Genomic DNA, 15883 nt, shown 5'->3' with positions numbered 1-15883 from the left:
GTGTGGATGAGTAAGGTTGGCGGGAACTCCCCGGCAGGATTCACACAGGCCATGCCATGGGTCGAAGGCAGGATGACGGAGGTTCAATTCACAGTAAGCGCAATAAATGGTGTTCGCCGATACAAGTACTAGACTATTCCAATGCTATAAACATGACTATTAACTTTCGTAATTAAAGCCAAGTCACTGGTTATCTGGGGAGGAGGTTTACCGTTTGGACCAGGACAATGGAGGTACTAGTAGGAAGGACGCGCGTGGCCCTAACGGATCATGTGACTGTGGGTCCAACCTTCTTGATTGGCAAAATGTGCATTGTATCTCCATCAAAGACACACTGATGCGGTTCAAAAGCCCGAACTCGACGAAACGCCTCTTGACCTCCTACCACGACATCCACTTTATCTCCCAAATACAACAGATCCACAACAGCCTTTTAAGCATTCCCAAGTTCTTGTTAGCGTTCCAATGGGGCGTTTAAAGACCTTTCCCCACAAGTATGTATTGGATTCATCACACCTAATCTTGTCGCCACTGACCGAACTTTGCACAGTACACCCCAGCACACGCCGCAGAAGCCTGGCGCAAAGACGATCACTAAGGACACCCCGCGTACCAAGAGGAATATTGTAGCTGCAAGAGCAAAAACGACCCGCATTCGCTATGGCATTGCCAAGGCTATGAACTCGGAGACGTTCCTCTGCGACATCGAGGTGTTCATGGGCCACTACCTCCCCAAGGTCGAGGACAAGGTCCTATCGCAGGTTCTCGTTGATATGATCAAGAAGAATGTCCTCGTGTCGCGAGAGGAAACCACTGCCTCATCAACCGGAAATGTGAAAGCGAAATCCAAAGGGAAATCCAAAGCGAGATCCAAATCAGCAAGTGCGACGCCACTCTCTACTCCGACAAGGCCCTATGGCTATACCCTCAAGGGCTTTAAGCCTCCATGCGCGGGCGGAAAGGAAAACGACCATGAGAAACATGTCTTTGCCCCCCTGGCCTCGATCTGTGAGGCGATCTGTGAGGCCCTCCGCAGCGTGGATGGCGTCGAGTTAAACGGGTATTCTGTTCGTATGTGCGGCGAAAGCAACCTTGCCTCAGATATCAGTGGGTGTAACCAGAGGATTGATGCGTGCATGACGACGAATATGGATAAGCGATTGCGCGTCACCGACATAATTGTCGCGTTCGAATTCAAGACAACGCGAACGGTCAAGATGGTGATACAGGTATGGATCTATGTGTCTTCTTTGGAGTGCTGTTAATATCTTATCATCTTCTAGAACCGTGCCCAGATTGTGTCGCACTCCAATCACACAATGAACGAGGATCCACGCCGTAAATTTATGTTCGGAGTAAGGGCTTGTCGCTTCTAGTCCCTGGGGAAAACGCTGACACTTGCTTTAAAGATCACGATCGAAGACGGCGGGATGTCTCTCTGGTACTTTTCTCGTTCTCACTCGGCAAAGTCGTGGGCGTTCAATATGGTTGAGGTGGGTTCTCCCTATATATACAACACCACCTAACGTAACTCCCTTCATTAGCGAGCCGATCTGTTCATCAAGATAATGGTTTCCTTGTTCTGCGCTACCGATGAGCAGCTGGGCCTCAATTCCCTCGTTGAGGTGCTGGGAGATGGTAGTTTCGTCTTTAAGTTTCCATCGAGCGGAGACAATGGCGATGCCACATTTTACCAAACTCAGGGAGCTGGCTCCCAGAATCGGTCTCCCACTCTCACTGGTCGCTGTACCCGTATCTGGAAGGTTAGGCAAGTCGATCCCAGCAACGGTTACGCCAAGGTCGGAACAAAGGTCATGATTTTGAAGGATATATCTCTTCATGCCGACGCACGCACTGAAGACGACATTCAGAAAAGCCTTTTCACTGATATCAGGGATTTTGGAAACAATGAACAGAAGCCCTGGCAGAGTCAACCGATCGTGAGGGACTTTGGCGACGAAGACAAGGAATCTCTGGCACACATCCTCGAGGGAGACCGGTTCATGGATTTCTTCTCCCCCATTATCCAAGCACATGCTGGAGCTCCCAGCCTTCCGGTTGTTCCCAACGCCTCGGTGGATCCATCTCTTCCCGACCTCAGAGGAGAACGAAGACGAACCTTTGATTCACCAGTTCGAGTCAATTCGGCCCGATCCCGGTTATCAGAGAACTAAGGAGGACGAGGCTACAGAACCAAAGGATCCTCCCTCTCCAGATCAGTTCCCCCCAAAGAAGCAGTGCTGGTATGTCTTTCCAGACGTCTACACGCCTCTATTCAACATCCCCACCTTGGGTGAGGCCGTCCATATCTTACGTCAATGTGTTTTGGGTAAGTGTTTTCGGCAGCTTATCCAGCAATGGCAGTGTCTAATGCAGCGACTCGACTAGTTCTTCAATTGATGTCCTGCGCGGGATGGGTTCACCGCGATATCAGCGCTGGGAATATTTTGGCCCTGTGGGATAAGTCGGAACACAGGTGGCAGGTCAAGCTATCCGACCTCGAATACGCGAAGAAGTTTCCCAATGAGAAGTGCACCGCAAGTGCCGTCCCAAAACGGTGAGTATGAATTGTCGCCCTGAGAGATTCAGGAGTAAATTAACGTACCTTTCTATTAGGGATCACCGTTTTTTATGGCGGTCGAAGTGCAGTCCCAGCGCCAAATTCGTCCCTATCTTTCTTTGAAATGTGACACGATTGATAGTGATGTTCAAATTGGACTGCAAACGCCGACAGTGGTACATGCATACCAACACGATTTCGAGTCAATCTGGTGGACATTTATGTGGCTTGGTGCAGCCCGAGCGAAGCCCGTTATCCCGTACCAGCTCGCGAAGGAGGTGTTCCCATTGAAACCGGACGATTCATTGACTGAGAAGCGCACTCAGCTCTTCTCAACCTCCCTCGGCAAAGATTCCAGTGTCCTGATTTCCCTTCCTTTCCCACTAAAGCGTAGCTATCTCATCGCCCTGGAGGAACTTCGGGATACCCTTCATTCCGCCTACTTGACCCGGAATTTGCAAGAAAAGCAAGAAGATATCGGATCGTACTCGAATGTAATCAGCAAGCCTTTCCGAAAATTCTTCGAGACGCTCGATAGGTCAAAGGACGCCTGGCAATCGGTGGAATTGATTATTGAACAGGAGAAAGTTCAATTTACAGCGAATAAGCGAAAGGCGGTGGATGACGCTATAGAGTCCCGGAAAGGTGGCAAGGTCACCTGGACTTCAGGTCCACCTAAAGCCAAAGTAGCAGCCAAAAAGGCGACCAGGGGTGGGGCAGTGGGAATACTAAGGACGACAGGACCAAAGACTCGATCGATGACCAAAGCCGCCCAAGGCAGACAGGATATTGAGAGTCACCCGGATCAAGCGTGGAGTACGAGGCCTGCAAAGAGGGCTCGTCGCTGATGACGTTGGAAGGTTTTGATGCACATTGCAATTGAACTGTTCGTCCATATGCACCATCCCTGGATGGATATTCTGTTGTACGGAATGTATCTGATTTTGGCCGTTTGATACGGCCAGCTGTGTATAGTAGTGCAGGTCATTTCTGTATTCGACTCTTTGAAATCAGACCCCATAAATCCCAGCGCTACGTTTCTAAGATATTTCGTGAATGGCCGTTATAATCCGAAGTCATCTATTCCCTGACGTGACTGCGTAGAGCAATGGCGGGATATTGCCTGGATCATGAAGGCGCCACGGCTTAACGTGGGAGATGAGCGAAAATGTCATAGGACAGGGGAGTGATGTTGCACGTAAAGGAATATGGTCTCCTAATTTCATCGCATCAATTTCGCTTTCGTAGATCTAAGATACTCGCTTAATATTGAGAGTGGTCAACGTTCACGAAGTTGGACAGTGGACTCGCATCTACGTGAACGTGTACGAAGGGGTCAATCAATGTCAAGATCGCAATGTCGCGAAGATCTTTGATAACGATGCTGGATGTCCCTCTCCTGAGGAAAGGAAGCGTGCTTACTACTCGCCCTCCAGAGAGGTTATACTTACTGACGCTCTACTGTAAATTGAGGTTCCATATCAGCAAGCCTTTGCGGAGAAGCGCGAGCGCGTTTGAATAACGTGTATATGAACTTAAAAGTTAACGGTGAAGCAGACTCCTTAGGAGTCTGACGGTGAAGGATCTGAATTGTCTGTCTCCGAGTGGATCGGACTCACGTGCATGACGCGATCACTTGGCCAGGTCGTGGGAATCTAGCGCGGTGGCAAATGTGGACCTACGGCGGTCGCTCCATGTCTTTGAACCACCATCATCTCGAAAACCAATCTCCGTTTTATCTGTTATACCGAGCCACCCACCTCACAAAAGGACCCAATATGAGCAACGAAGTGTCCACATACAATTTTGAAGAATTCTTCGAGAAATATCTGCCCAACCCTGGCATCCAACTCGACGCGGTCGTTGAAGAACTAAAGAAACAAAAGATGCTGGTTTCGAGAGGGGGATCCTTGCACCAGAAGTCATCTTCTTCAAAGAAAGGATCTCTGCTCTCGCACACCTTCAAGTCGTTCAAATCTCTGTTCAGATCCCGGACCACCAACCCAACGCGCGTCATGAAGGCGATACAAACCATCGGTAACGCTGTTCGTAGCGCACTCGGGAAGGCTACAGACTGTGAAGCCAGCGACTTCAGTGTGAGAGCGGAGAAAAGTACTGGACTCTCTGCTTATGGCTCTATCACTTTGAAACTGGAGGGCCCACTGCGACCTACAGACGTCATGGTACCCATTATGGTCAACCCTGACAATAATGACAATGAACCAGAATTGAACCAGGTACGTCTATTCTCGGGCTTCATGTGGCATATCAGTCTGCTTACCTTGGGCTTTGACTAGGAGAACGCTGCCTTTCTGTCCTGCGCTGCTGAAGTTATGCATGGGGACGCACGGCACATCTTTTGTTTTGGGGTACGTGTATTTCCGTCATTGAACAGCGCATCCATACAGGTGGCTCACCATCGTCGTAGATTACTCTTGAAGGTCCGGAGGTCACGATGTGGCGGTTCTCCAGGACCCTAAGCATGAAAACGACTCCATTCGATATGACAGAGGTGCGTTCAAACGAGTTTGCCAGACACTTGCGCGATTTACTGATAGTGCTTTCCCCTCAGCGCCCGGATCTCCTCATCCAAATGTTTACGTCGCTCTTGTCCTCGAGTGCGTGCGATTTGGGTCACGATCCTCTCGTAACACTGCTCCCCGATGCCAACTACATCTACGAAATTCCCTCCGATGGTGGCACTGGGCCTCTCTACTACAGGACGATCACGTCTATCTGTGATGCACGACCCTCCGGCGTCTCTGGTCGCCGCTTGCGTGTCTGGGAAGTTGAGCAGGTGGAATCAATCTCGAACCCTGTTCGCGTTCCAGGAACAGCGACTAGGGCACTGAAAGACGTTTTCCTCGATTCCGGCGCGCGTACCGAGGCAGATATTCAACAGGATCTCTTTGACGACATCGAAAGGCTTGCACAGGATGCAGCCTGGCGTTCCCGACCGCTCCTGAAGGATTTTCCTCAGCGTGATATCGACGATATCGCAGATGCGCTGGAAGGCGGCAAGTTCCGACAATACTTCTCTTGCATCGTCGCGAAGCACGTCAGGGAAGCCAATCCACTCGACAATGTTGAGGAAGAAGACGAAACCGGGGTGGCTGCGCCAGAGGATTACCAGATCAACAGCATAGGGGAGTCGGAGGTGGTCCCGCCAGTCCCCCGGCGTGTCAGGCGTCGATGTCTGTTCGTATACGAGCACGTCTGCACACCCCTCAACGATATTCCCGCCCTTGGAGAAGCCATCGACGTACTGAAGCTCGTCCTTACGCGTAAGTCGCTGTCTAAGAACTCATCCGATGAAGCCGTACTCAAAACACTGCTTTAGCGCTCCGCTTGATGTTCCTCGCAGGCTGGGTCCACCGCGACATCAGTCCAGGCAATATACTTGCGTATCGAGAAGTCCCGGGGTCGCCTTGGACGGTCAAGCTCTCCGATCTCGAGCACGCGAAGCGGTTCCCCGACTCTGAGTCGAGTGGCGCGGATCGCATCGTTGTAAGTCGACCCTCAAAACCTTTCCCGGTCTCACAGCTGACGCTACCTGACAGGGAACACCCTATTTCATTGCCCATGAAATCAACGTAGGGTCACGCATTTTCCCCCGAAGTCTCCCTCGGGATGCTCCATGCTGGTTACAGGATCCTGGCCCCGTCGTTCACAATTACCAACACGACTTAGAGTCGATCTGGTGGATCCTCATTTGGCTGGTCGCTATGCGCATCAACCAGAAGCTACCACGAAAATTCGCTGCAACCTACTTCAAACAAAAGGTCGGATACCATCGCAGCAGCCTGATTACCAATAACCTGGCCTATGACATCGAGTTGCACAAATCACTCCCCCCGGTGCTTCAACGTTCTGCATTCTTCATAGCCCTGGACCATCTTCGACACCACTTGTATATCGCGTACACCACCCGAAGCAGTAACGCCACCCACGACGACGTCTCCTCGTTTTCATCCATTGTGAGCGAGGGAATGAATGGTTTCTTTGACGCGATTAAGGCGAGTAGGGAACAATGGGCCGACATTGAGCTCATTGTCGACTCAAAACCCCGCAAGGCGGAAGCACCACCCGCGTCCACATCACCACCTTCGACTCTCGAACAGCGTCACGACAACTCATCGACCAATAAGCGCCAGGCTGAGGACTCTGGCGAAGGGGGAAGAGCGAGAAAGAGGGCCCGACCCAACACTGTGCGCGACACTGCCGTCGCTCCTCGCACAGATGGACCAACGACGAGGTCGATGGCGAAGAATGAGGTGCGATTTACGAGATCCATGACGCGTCGTCTTCAGGAAGAAGAGAGGCAGAAAAAACGGTGATTGATGTAGTAAAACCCACTTTTGTGTATCGATAGACGAGATCTATGACACGTCGGCTTCACGAAGAAGCAGCAGAAACAACTGAGCTTGGTGTAATACTACCCATCCCGTATGTTGTATTATAGAACTGTATCACTACTATGAATGATCACCCATCTGGCATATGAAATGGCGTTCCTACTCAGTTCTCGCGCAGTCCCCACACAAGCAGCTCTCCGGGATAGCTATCCGGTGCTACGTTTCTTCCGTTGCTTCACCGCCCGTGAGACTGAGGAACTTTTCTGTGGTATCATATCAGTGCGGTTGCGCGCCGTCCGTTCTGAGCGCTTCTTGCCACCGACACCCGAGCAGCCATAAACCAGAATGAGAGGGGTGCTATAAAGAGTGCCATTTTGCCGCTTCATATCCTCAGGCTGGTCCTCTCCCACAAAGAATCCAACAACACAGACTCGGAACTTCCCCAACGTCTATCCATACCATTCAGATCCTACCAATCGAACTTCATAACGAAATCATGCGCTTCTCGACGTCTATTGCACTCCCCCTCCTTGCACTCTCGCTGTCGCTCCAAAGCGTTGTCAGTGATACAGACGTTCTCGAAGCTCGGACTAGAGGTGGACGGGGACGAGGAGGTCCTCGTGGAGGTCCAAGTCGAGGAGGTGCACGGCGTGGTGGAGGCCCAGCTCGAGGGGCAGAGTACAGTGCAGAGCCACAGCCAGTTCACACTCCTATTCAGAAGCTGTACATCCCCCAACTCGCACTTCATTACTCGAGTAGGTTTACTTACATCAGTTGACTAACGCGTGTTCGTGTTTAGGAGGACAGCTGGGAATGACGCTATCGCTGTTCAGAGGATCATGAATAATCCACGAAACTGACAGTCGGTTCCGTCAGGTAACCAAAAGAGGGCGATCGACTGGGTGTGGGATGAGCTAGACTGAAGGAATTGAAGGAATACTGTTGATATCTTAATCAATCACTATCGTTCATTACAGGTCAAACCTGTTATAAAGGTGAATTGGTTGTCTAAGTTGAAGGAACGCTCGTCCTCGTCATCTCAATGGTATGTTCCCACAACTTCTTCCTTTGTTCTTCGTTCCCAAAGTACCGCCACTTCCCTATATCCGCCCCCTTCGGGTTTGTCCTAAATGCACCACCTGCATGATTGAATATGGCCTTCCACATATAGTGTGCGCACTGCTCCGAGGTGGAGAGGAAGGGTGCTACGAAGAATAGCCCGATCTTTCCAGCCAGACGGACCAAGAGAGACGGAGAGTTGTTGGCAATGTTGGTTTTGACGCCACCTGGTTGAGCGTGGATAAAGGTTAAGCCTGGGTTTCTGTTGGAGAATTCCTGCATGGACCATATGGGAAAGACAGAGGTTTGGTTTCTTGAGAATTAGGAGAGGAATTGACGATGCACGAACCTCCATCATGAGATCATTATACGTCGTGCCCTGCAGTGCCGCCGCCCTCGTGGAATACCCCTTCACCAACCCCAGATCGTCGACGTCAATCTCCCCTCCATAGCCAGCACCTAACACCGACATAACCTTCGCATCTTCCCCATCCTTGTTCGCTCTCCTCAAAGCAGGAAGGAGCTCGTCGATGAATTTCCACCGAGCGTAGTAGTGTAGCGCGAGTTTCTTGTCGATCCCTTCGGAAGTCTCGTCGCGACCGCCGGTAGTCATGATCCCTGGACTTTGGATGAGATAGTTGATCTTGCCGTGTTTCGCGAGGATTTCGTTGGAGGCGGTTTGGACACTCTTCATCAGAGTTGCGTCGCATTGGATGAATTCCCTGGTCCATTCCTTTGTCGTCGAAGCTCCGGATTGAGGTTGGGAAGGAGGTGAAGTAGGTGATGGAATGTTGCTCAGCACAGATTCGGCAGCTTGGCGGTTCCGCCCAACAATGATAATGTGCGCGTTGCCATTCGTCATTCTCCCAAATGCTTCAGCCATACCCTGGCCTATACCTGATGTCCCACCAACGAAGACGGCTACAGGAGACCCAGTGACGGCGCTGGCGGAGACGATATTCGAGGCTCGGATGGCGGTTAGGGAGACCATGGGAGGATAGTGTCGTAGAGAAGATAGTGACTTCACTCGAGACACCGCCCGCCTTTATATGTGGTCTGGTCGCCTATCGGCATGTAGACGCGAATGTCAAAGGCATAGACGCGAACACCATGAAGCTTGAGCGCTTGAGCCGCGACGCGCGTTCGGCGACTCAGCGCTGAGTCGGCCGCCGACGACGGTTTAACGTTTAGTTTTGATGTGATGCCGTATGGAGGATCGGCAGGCTCGGCACTGGCGTAGTGTCCTGGAGAACCTCTTGCGTCATTGTCATCTCTCGGGTATTCCGTTTCTTCGAGGATGACATCGATGACAGCCCCTTCAGCAAAGAACAGAGATGATCCCTTCTCAAGCATCGTCTCAGCGATTTTGACCATAGGAGGCAGAGCGTGACGCGTCGCCACCCCGCCCGTTGGATCCACGTGTCACGTGAGAGACGCGATCACCTGGCCTCGTGGGAATGGCCTAGTCACTGCAACCGAGCCGTGGATTGACGGCCATCGCTCCTTGTCCTTGAGCCACCACCATCTCGAAAACCAGATCTCTTTTTTCCTCTATCGGCTTGGATTTTGAAACTAAACGATCATGGCGTCTGAAGTTTCGACCTGCACTGTTGGGAAATTCTTGGAAAATTATCTTCCTAACCACGGAATAGGGTTCGACGCGGTGGTTGGGGACCTAAAGAAGCAGAAGATGCTTGTCTCTCGAGTCAGTCCTTTGGACCAGGAGCCTTCTTCGTCCCCAAGACGGCCGCCGTTCACCCATACGTTCAAATCCTTCAAAACTCTTTTTCGATCTCGCACAACCAACCCCACCCGCGTCGTGAAGGCGCTACAAACAATCGGTAATGCCATCCGTAAAGCCCTGGGGAAGACCCCAGACGGCGAGGTCAACGACCGTTTCGTTAGAGTTGAAGATAACGTCGGATTGGTCTCTCATGGATGCCTCACCCCGAGTGCAGATGGCGCGCTGCCCCCCACCGAGGTTGTGGTGCCGATGACAGTCGTTGCCGACAATTGCGACTATGCGTCGTCGAATGAGGTACGTAGTATCAATCTCCTTACTTTGGTCTGCTTACTGAAGACAGCATTTCTCAGGCGAAGGTTAAGCTGCTGTCCCGTGCCACGGAGATCATGAACGAGGACGCTCGTCGAAGGTTTTGTTATGGTGTACGTAGACTATCCCCCTCTCGGACCGATTCAATTGACTAATGTGGCACCAGGTAACCTGTGAGGGGCCCGAGGTCACTCTCTGGCGCTTCTCCAGATCCATCGTCGTTAAATCAACACCGTTCGACATGACGGAGGTATGTTTGTGTTGAGCCTTACATTTCTTTTACGACCTATGATTAACGCGAATCGTCCTTCAGCAACCAGAACTTCTGGTCCAACTTTTCATTGCTCTGTTCTCCGCCCCTCTCCACGACCTCGGATATGATCCGTTGGTCACTTTACTTCCCGATGGGAACTACATCTATCAGCTCCCTTCGTCGACACCGCTCTATTTTAAAACCATCCGTCCTATCTGGGATGTCCGCCCCACCTCCCTCTCCGGACGACGCACGCGCATCTGGGAGGTTGAACAGGTGATCTCGCCAGTTCAGCCAACCCGCATCCCAGGGACTCCTACCAGGGCCCTGAAGGATGTGTTCCTGTCTTCCAACGCGAGGACCGAAGCTGACATTCAGGATGATCTTTTCGCTGATATAGCGAAACTCGGCCAGGATTCCAAGTGGCGATCCCGGCCGCTCCTCAAGGACTTTTCTCCAGCCGACCTTGATATGCTTGCCCGCACGCTAGAAGGCGATCGCTTCAAGAACTATTTCTCCTGCGTCATTGCAAATCACCTGGGGGAGGATGATCAGCTTGCGTCGGTCACTCCACCCACGTCTCCACCAAAGCGCCGGTGTCTCTTCTTGTACGAACGTGTCTGTACACCGCTCAACAACATCTCCACACTCGGTGAAGCGGTAAATGTTCTTAAGCAATCGCTCATTCGTACGTCATAAACCATCCGCCTCGCAGCTCGAACACCGCCCTCACATCTTTTCTTTAGCATTACGGTTGATGTTCTGTGCGGGTTGGGTTCACAGGGACGTCAGTCCAGGGAACATTTTTGCTTTTCGAGCAACGGCGGACGCGCCCTGGCAGGTCAAACTGTCAGATCTCGAGCATGCAAAAAGGTTTCCCGACCCTGGATCAAGCGATGGGGATCGAACAACGGTAAGCATATCCCTGCTCGTGTTTGAACTTGCTATTGAATACCCATGGTGATAGGGTACCCCCTACTTCATTGCATATGAGGTCCTCGATAGTCAACATCTCTACCCTACAGAAGTCGACCCGGACCGGATAGACCCCGAAGGGCTAGTTCCCCCTTTTCCTACCGCACCGGTCGTCCACAACTACCAGCACGATTTAGAGTCCATCTGGTGGATTCTTCTCTGGTTGACGACCATGCGGATAAACCAAAACCTGCCCAGACAGTTTGGGCGACTTCATTTCCAGCAGCGAGTCGATCAAATTTATGCCCGAACGAGGGCTCTTCTACTCATAAACCCCCTCTCACACGAACCCAAGGTGAAGGAGTCACTTCCTCCAGCACTGCACGGTTCGTTCTACAAACGCCTCAACATCCTACGCCACAACCTTTACGCTGTTTACCTCAATCGCAACAAGGAGGGAAGGTTCAATGAGATGGAGACTTTCTCGTGGATCATCAGCGAAGGGATGCGGACCTTCTTCGACGGTGTCGAAGGATGCAGGGATCAATGGGGTGGTATTGAACTCATCGTCGACACAGACGTACGTCAAATGGAGGCTGGGAACAAGGTCGACAACCATGTACAGGTGACTTTGCGTCCTGCCCAACCACCCACCGTCCAACGTCCCAAGAAACGTCAAAATGTCGAATTGGGAGAAGAGAGCAGAGCACCGAAGAGGCTGCGGCCTATGCGTGGCGCCTGCGATCCCCAGAGGAGCGGTCCAACGACACGGTCGATGACGAGGAACGCTGGTCGGATGACACGGTCTGCGACTCGACGTCTTCGGGAGGCCAAGCTACAGAAGCAGCGTAGATAGGAGCAACTAGACCTTACTCGTGTAATTTTATACTGTAGACTAGAGTATGTATTACTACCTCGACCTTATCATATCCACGTTGTTGAATTATCGAATCAGATCCCAGAGTGAAGTCTAAGCACCCAGAGGGTCCAGAAGTGCAGAAATGTATCTACGGATACATTCAGATCCTGGATCAGAGCCTCCCGGGACATTTGTACTTCTTGCTCATGGCGAAGGTACCAACGTCTTCCGCAATGTGGTTACAGTACCGTGACCTTCCTTGCTCATTCTAACAAGCGGATTATGAATGGCGTTGAGTTAGTCTTGTGAACCAGACTCTAGTCGGAGAAGGTAATCGTCCTCTAAGTCAGTAAGGTTTCCGACCATGAATCTGTACGAGTATATCCAATGATGTGCAGTTTCCGTGAAATCTTCAGCACAAATGCCACAGGAGAAATCGCGATCAAGATTGAGCTTGGCGTGAGTAACAATTACTAAATCAATTGCCTCGACAATGATGAACGATCAATGCTGACCCAAGGGGACTTGTTCACACTCCTGCACAAAACGCCTCTTAACCTCTTGCCACTACCTTGGTAACTAGCCAAAGAGAACATCCAGTCCACACCTTTCACTCTTGACACGCAAACGGCGCCCGTCATGCCAACGGAGCGTAGTAATACCTACCCGAATTATGAGTACGTTCTTCAAACCAAACATGGCCCTCCGTGTGCAAAAATATCTGACAATACTACTGATAGGACACCCCAACATACACCGCAGAAATGTGGTATAGCAACTGTACCTAATGTGACTGAAACACCGCGTGAAGCACGACCACTTGCAGCTGCAGAAGCGAAGACGACATTGATTCGCTATGAGGTTGGGTTGGCGATGAACAGAGAGATTTTCGTTTGCGAAGTGGACATCTTCATGGACCACTATCTCCCAGAGGTCAAAGATGAGACTCATGCACTCGTACTTGAGGGCCTTCAGAAGAGAAAGGTCCTTGTCCCTCGCCAGACGACTGGATCTTCAGCCACCACACCAGTAGAGACGACATCGGGTGCCACTCCACCCTCGCCACCACCTGAGCCCTATTCACATGTATTCAAATCGTTCAAGCCACCCTGCACAATGGAGACGACCGGCGACAATGATAGGGCGTTGGAGAATAAGACGTTCAAGCCCTTGACCGCGATCGGTGCGGCGATTTGCAACATTCTCAAACGGGAGGCAGGTATCAAGCCCAATGGCTATGTCATTCGCATGTGCGGCGATAATCCGTTGAGATCTCGAATCAACGGTGGGAACCACAAAATCGATGCCTGTATGACCAAGAATAAGAAATGGCAACTTCGGATTACCGATGTTGCTGTTGCGTTCGAGTTCAAAGCGAAGCGGGCCAAAGTAAAGGAGGTATGGGCTTCTGTGCGACCCTTTGAGTTGGATAGGTACTAACACGCAAGCTTCTTTAGAATCGCCTGCAGATAGTATCTCATTTCAACCACGCCATGAACGACGATGCTCGACGCACCTTTATCCTCGGGGTAAGTGGTAACCAAGCCCACATATTGTGTCTACGTGCTAACGTGAAGTCCTAGATAACGATTGAAGACGACCGCGTTTCCCTATGGTACTGCTCCCGCTCTCACTCCGTGAAAGCAAGGTCGTTCAGTATGGTTGAGGTTCGTTTTCCTTCTCGACCTAACACCTCCACTAGAAAGCTCACATGCTTCATGGAAATTAGCACGCAGACCTTTATGTCAAGATCATGATATCCCTGTTTTGTGCCACCGACGAGCAGCTTGGATTCGACCCGCTTGTACAGCTAACAAATGACTACAACTTCATCTACACGTTCCCTGCAAGCGACGACTGCCCCGAGGCCAAGCACTACCGGACCAAGCACTCCATTTTCGAATCACGGTCCCTCGGTCTCGCGGGTCGTTCCACTCGGATTTGGCAAGTTGAGCTCGTGGACCCGAAGAATGACTACCTCCAAGTCGCTGGTGTCGAGGACATGATCTTGAAGGACGTATCGCTGGACGCCGACACCCCCACTGAGACGGACATACAGGAAAGGATTTTCAGCGACATTGAGAAACTGAAGGAGGACACCGAGAATCCATGGAGAGAGCATCCCATGGTGAAGGGTTTTGCTGACGAACACAAAGCCTTCCTAGAAGACCTCTTTGAAGGCGGCGGCGAGAGATGGAAGGACTTATTTTCTCGCATAATCGCAACAGCCATCCGGCCGCCCGGACATTCTGTAGCTCCCCAAGTTTGGGCTGATGACACTATATTCCCGGTTTCAGAGCTCGATACCTTGTCTGTTAATCCTTTCCAGACGATACGACCGACCCCTGGAATTCAGAAGTCTTGCGATGAGACCAAGCACGCGGAGAAGCGAACTCTAGGAGAAATAGTGCCCAAGAAGCGGTGTCTTTACATCTTTGAGCGTGTTTACACACCGCTTTCCAACATCTCCACCTTAGGAGAGGCTGTCGACGTCTTGAAGCAATGCCTCGATGGTGCATCATCCCTTCTCTCCTTCTTGTATGCTCAACAACATTAACCCTTTTTGTCATATAGTGCTCCGACTCATCTTCTGTGCGGGATGGGTGCACCGCGATATTAGCGCGGGGAATATCCTTGCCTGGTGGGATGGATCAAAGAAAAAATGGCAAGTCAAATTATCCGATCTCAAGTACGCGAAGAAATTCCCAGGCAAGAAAGGCCGTATGTCGAGTGGTATACCCAAGACAGTGAGTACATTGCTTGGTTTAGATTGAGAGACTAGAGTCTCAACGTTTTACAGGGAACACCGTTCTTCATGGCTGTTGAGATCCAGGATGGCGCTCTCCTGCTCCCTCAGGACTTCATTGATGAGGTCATTTCCGATGAAGAGGACCTGGATAGCCTTTCTCAGCTTGGGAAGTTCGTGATGCACACCTTCCAGCATGATCTGGAGCCGTTTTGGTGGCTCTTTCTCTGGCTTTCGACGGCGAGAGTAAATCGAACCCTTCCACAATTGTTCGCCGATGCCATCTTTCAGGCTGGATATTTAGGGAAAAAGGAGGCTGAGGCGCATCTCAAAAGCCGAAAGCTTGCTCTCACAACCAGCCTCCTGACTGACAAGAACTTCCGCCCATCGCTCCCGGAAGAGATGAAGCCTGATTTCACTTTCGCCCTCGATCGACTCCGCAAGGACTTGGTTTCTGAGTACAGGAAACGCAACGTCGAAGGAAAGCAGGATGACCTTGGTACCTACTCCTACATCATGAGTACGGCCTTCCAAAAGTTTTTCCAGAAGATCGAAGGGTCCAGGGAGAAATGGAATGCAATTGAGCTACTCGCCGAGCAGGATGTGACACGTAAAGGGGGAGAAGATGGACATGGACTGACAGAACGAGAGCCCGATTCGGGTTTGTTGCAAAAGCGAAAGGCGACGGATGAGTTGGAAGCAGAAGACACGAGTGTGATTGGGGTGAAGAAGGTCACTTTCGCCCTTGATGTAGAGAAGGACTACGAAGAAGGAACTGCGACGAGCACACTCAGCAGAGGCAGTGTAAAGAAGGTAACATTCACCTTGGTCCCAGAGCAAGAGGAGGCGAGTGATGGGCCTGAAGAACCGCAGAAGGGTGTCGAAGAGGGAAAGAGGGCTTCAGCCAGGATCCAGAGAGAGAACGGGCCAACGACTAGGTCGATGACCCAGGCTGGAGGTGCAGGCAAGGCGAGATCGGCTGCCAAACCTCAAGAGAAATCGAAGAAAGTCGATCACGGTGGACCTAAGCCTTCGAAGAGAGCTCGTCGTTAATGATCTATTGCTTGTACACTTCCCTCCCTC

The 15883-nt window shown here is 51.3% G+C and overlaps 6 protein-coding genes across 6 annotated transcripts; 4 read left to right on the top strand and 2 right to left on the bottom strand.

Annotated features, from left to right (window-relative positions):
* Positions 1 to 56: 56 nt before the first annotated feature.
* On the top strand, positions 57 to 3408 carry CC1G_07017 (other/FunK1 protein kinase; the record flags this gene model as incomplete). The annotated part of the gene is made up of 10 exons (XM_001831914.2): positions 57 to 93; positions 179 to 233; positions 352 to 453; positions 551 to 1229; positions 1284 to 1355; positions 1410 to 1493; positions 1545 to 2075; positions 2134 to 2243; positions 2435 to 2557; positions 2703 to 3408. 10 exons carry the CDS (start codon positions 57 to 59, stop codon positions 3406 to 3408), a joined length of 2499 nt encoding a protein of 832 aa, XP_001831966.2.
* A 930-nt stretch (positions 3409 to 4338) lies between these two features.
* CC1G_07016 (other/FunK1 protein kinase) lies at positions 4339 to 6897 on the top strand (the record flags this gene model as incomplete). Its single annotated transcript, XM_001831913.2, has 7 exons — positions 4339 to 4797; positions 4858 to 4929; positions 4989 to 5072; positions 5133 to 5844; positions 5901 to 6067; positions 6121 to 6153; positions 6211 to 6897. 7 exons carry the CDS (start codon positions 4339 to 4341, stop codon positions 6895 to 6897), a joined length of 2214 nt encoding a protein of 737 aa, XP_001831965.2.
* A 1026-nt stretch (positions 6898 to 7923) lies between these two features.
* On the bottom strand, positions 7924 to 8965 carry CC1G_07014 (hypothetical protein; the record flags this gene model as incomplete). The annotated part of the gene is made up of 2 exons (XM_001831911.1): positions 7924 to 8250; positions 8324 to 8965. 2 exons carry the CDS (start codon positions 8963 to 8965, stop codon positions 7924 to 7926), a joined length of 969 nt encoding a protein of 322 aa, XP_001831963.1.
* A 32-nt stretch (positions 8966 to 8997) lies between these two features.
* On the bottom strand, positions 8998 to 9348 carry CC1G_07013 (hypothetical protein; the record flags this gene model as incomplete). Its single annotated transcript, XM_001831910.1, has 1 exon — positions 8998 to 9348. One exon carries the CDS (start codon positions 9346 to 9348, stop codon positions 8998 to 9000), a length of 351 nt encoding a protein of 116 aa, XP_001831962.1.
* A 208-nt stretch (positions 9349 to 9556) lies between these two features.
* Positions 9557 to 12051, top strand: CC1G_07012 (other/FunK1 protein kinase; the record flags this gene model as incomplete). Its single annotated transcript, XM_001831909.1, has 6 exons — positions 9557 to 10012; positions 10069 to 10140; positions 10194 to 10277; positions 10341 to 10968; positions 11027 to 11193; positions 11248 to 12051. The coding sequence occupies 6 exons, from the start codon at positions 9557 to 9559 to the stop codon at positions 12049 to 12051; spliced, it is 2211 nt and encodes a 736-aa protein (XP_001831961.1).
* A 642-nt stretch (positions 12052 to 12693) lies between these two features.
* Positions 12694 to 15853, top strand: CC1G_07011 (other/FunK1 protein kinase; the record flags this gene model as incomplete). The annotated part of the gene is made up of 7 exons (XM_001831908.1): positions 12694 to 12731; positions 12795 to 13452; positions 13512 to 13583; positions 13638 to 13721; positions 13784 to 14567; positions 14629 to 14801; positions 14855 to 15853. 7 exons carry the CDS (start codon positions 12694 to 12696, stop codon positions 15851 to 15853), a joined length of 2808 nt encoding a protein of 935 aa, XP_001831960.1.
* Positions 15854 to 15883: the final 30 nt, after the last annotated feature.

This window comes from Coprinopsis cinerea (assembly GCF_000182895.1).
Source record: "Coprinopsis cinerea okayama7#130 chromosome 9 map unlocalized cont3.9, whole genome shotgun sequence".
NCBI lineage: Eukaryota > Fungi > Basidiomycota > Agaricomycetes > Agaricales > Psathyrellaceae > Coprinopsis > Coprinopsis cinerea.
Note: the sequence above shows the minus strand (reverse complement) of the source record. Positions and strands in the feature narration are given on the sequence as shown.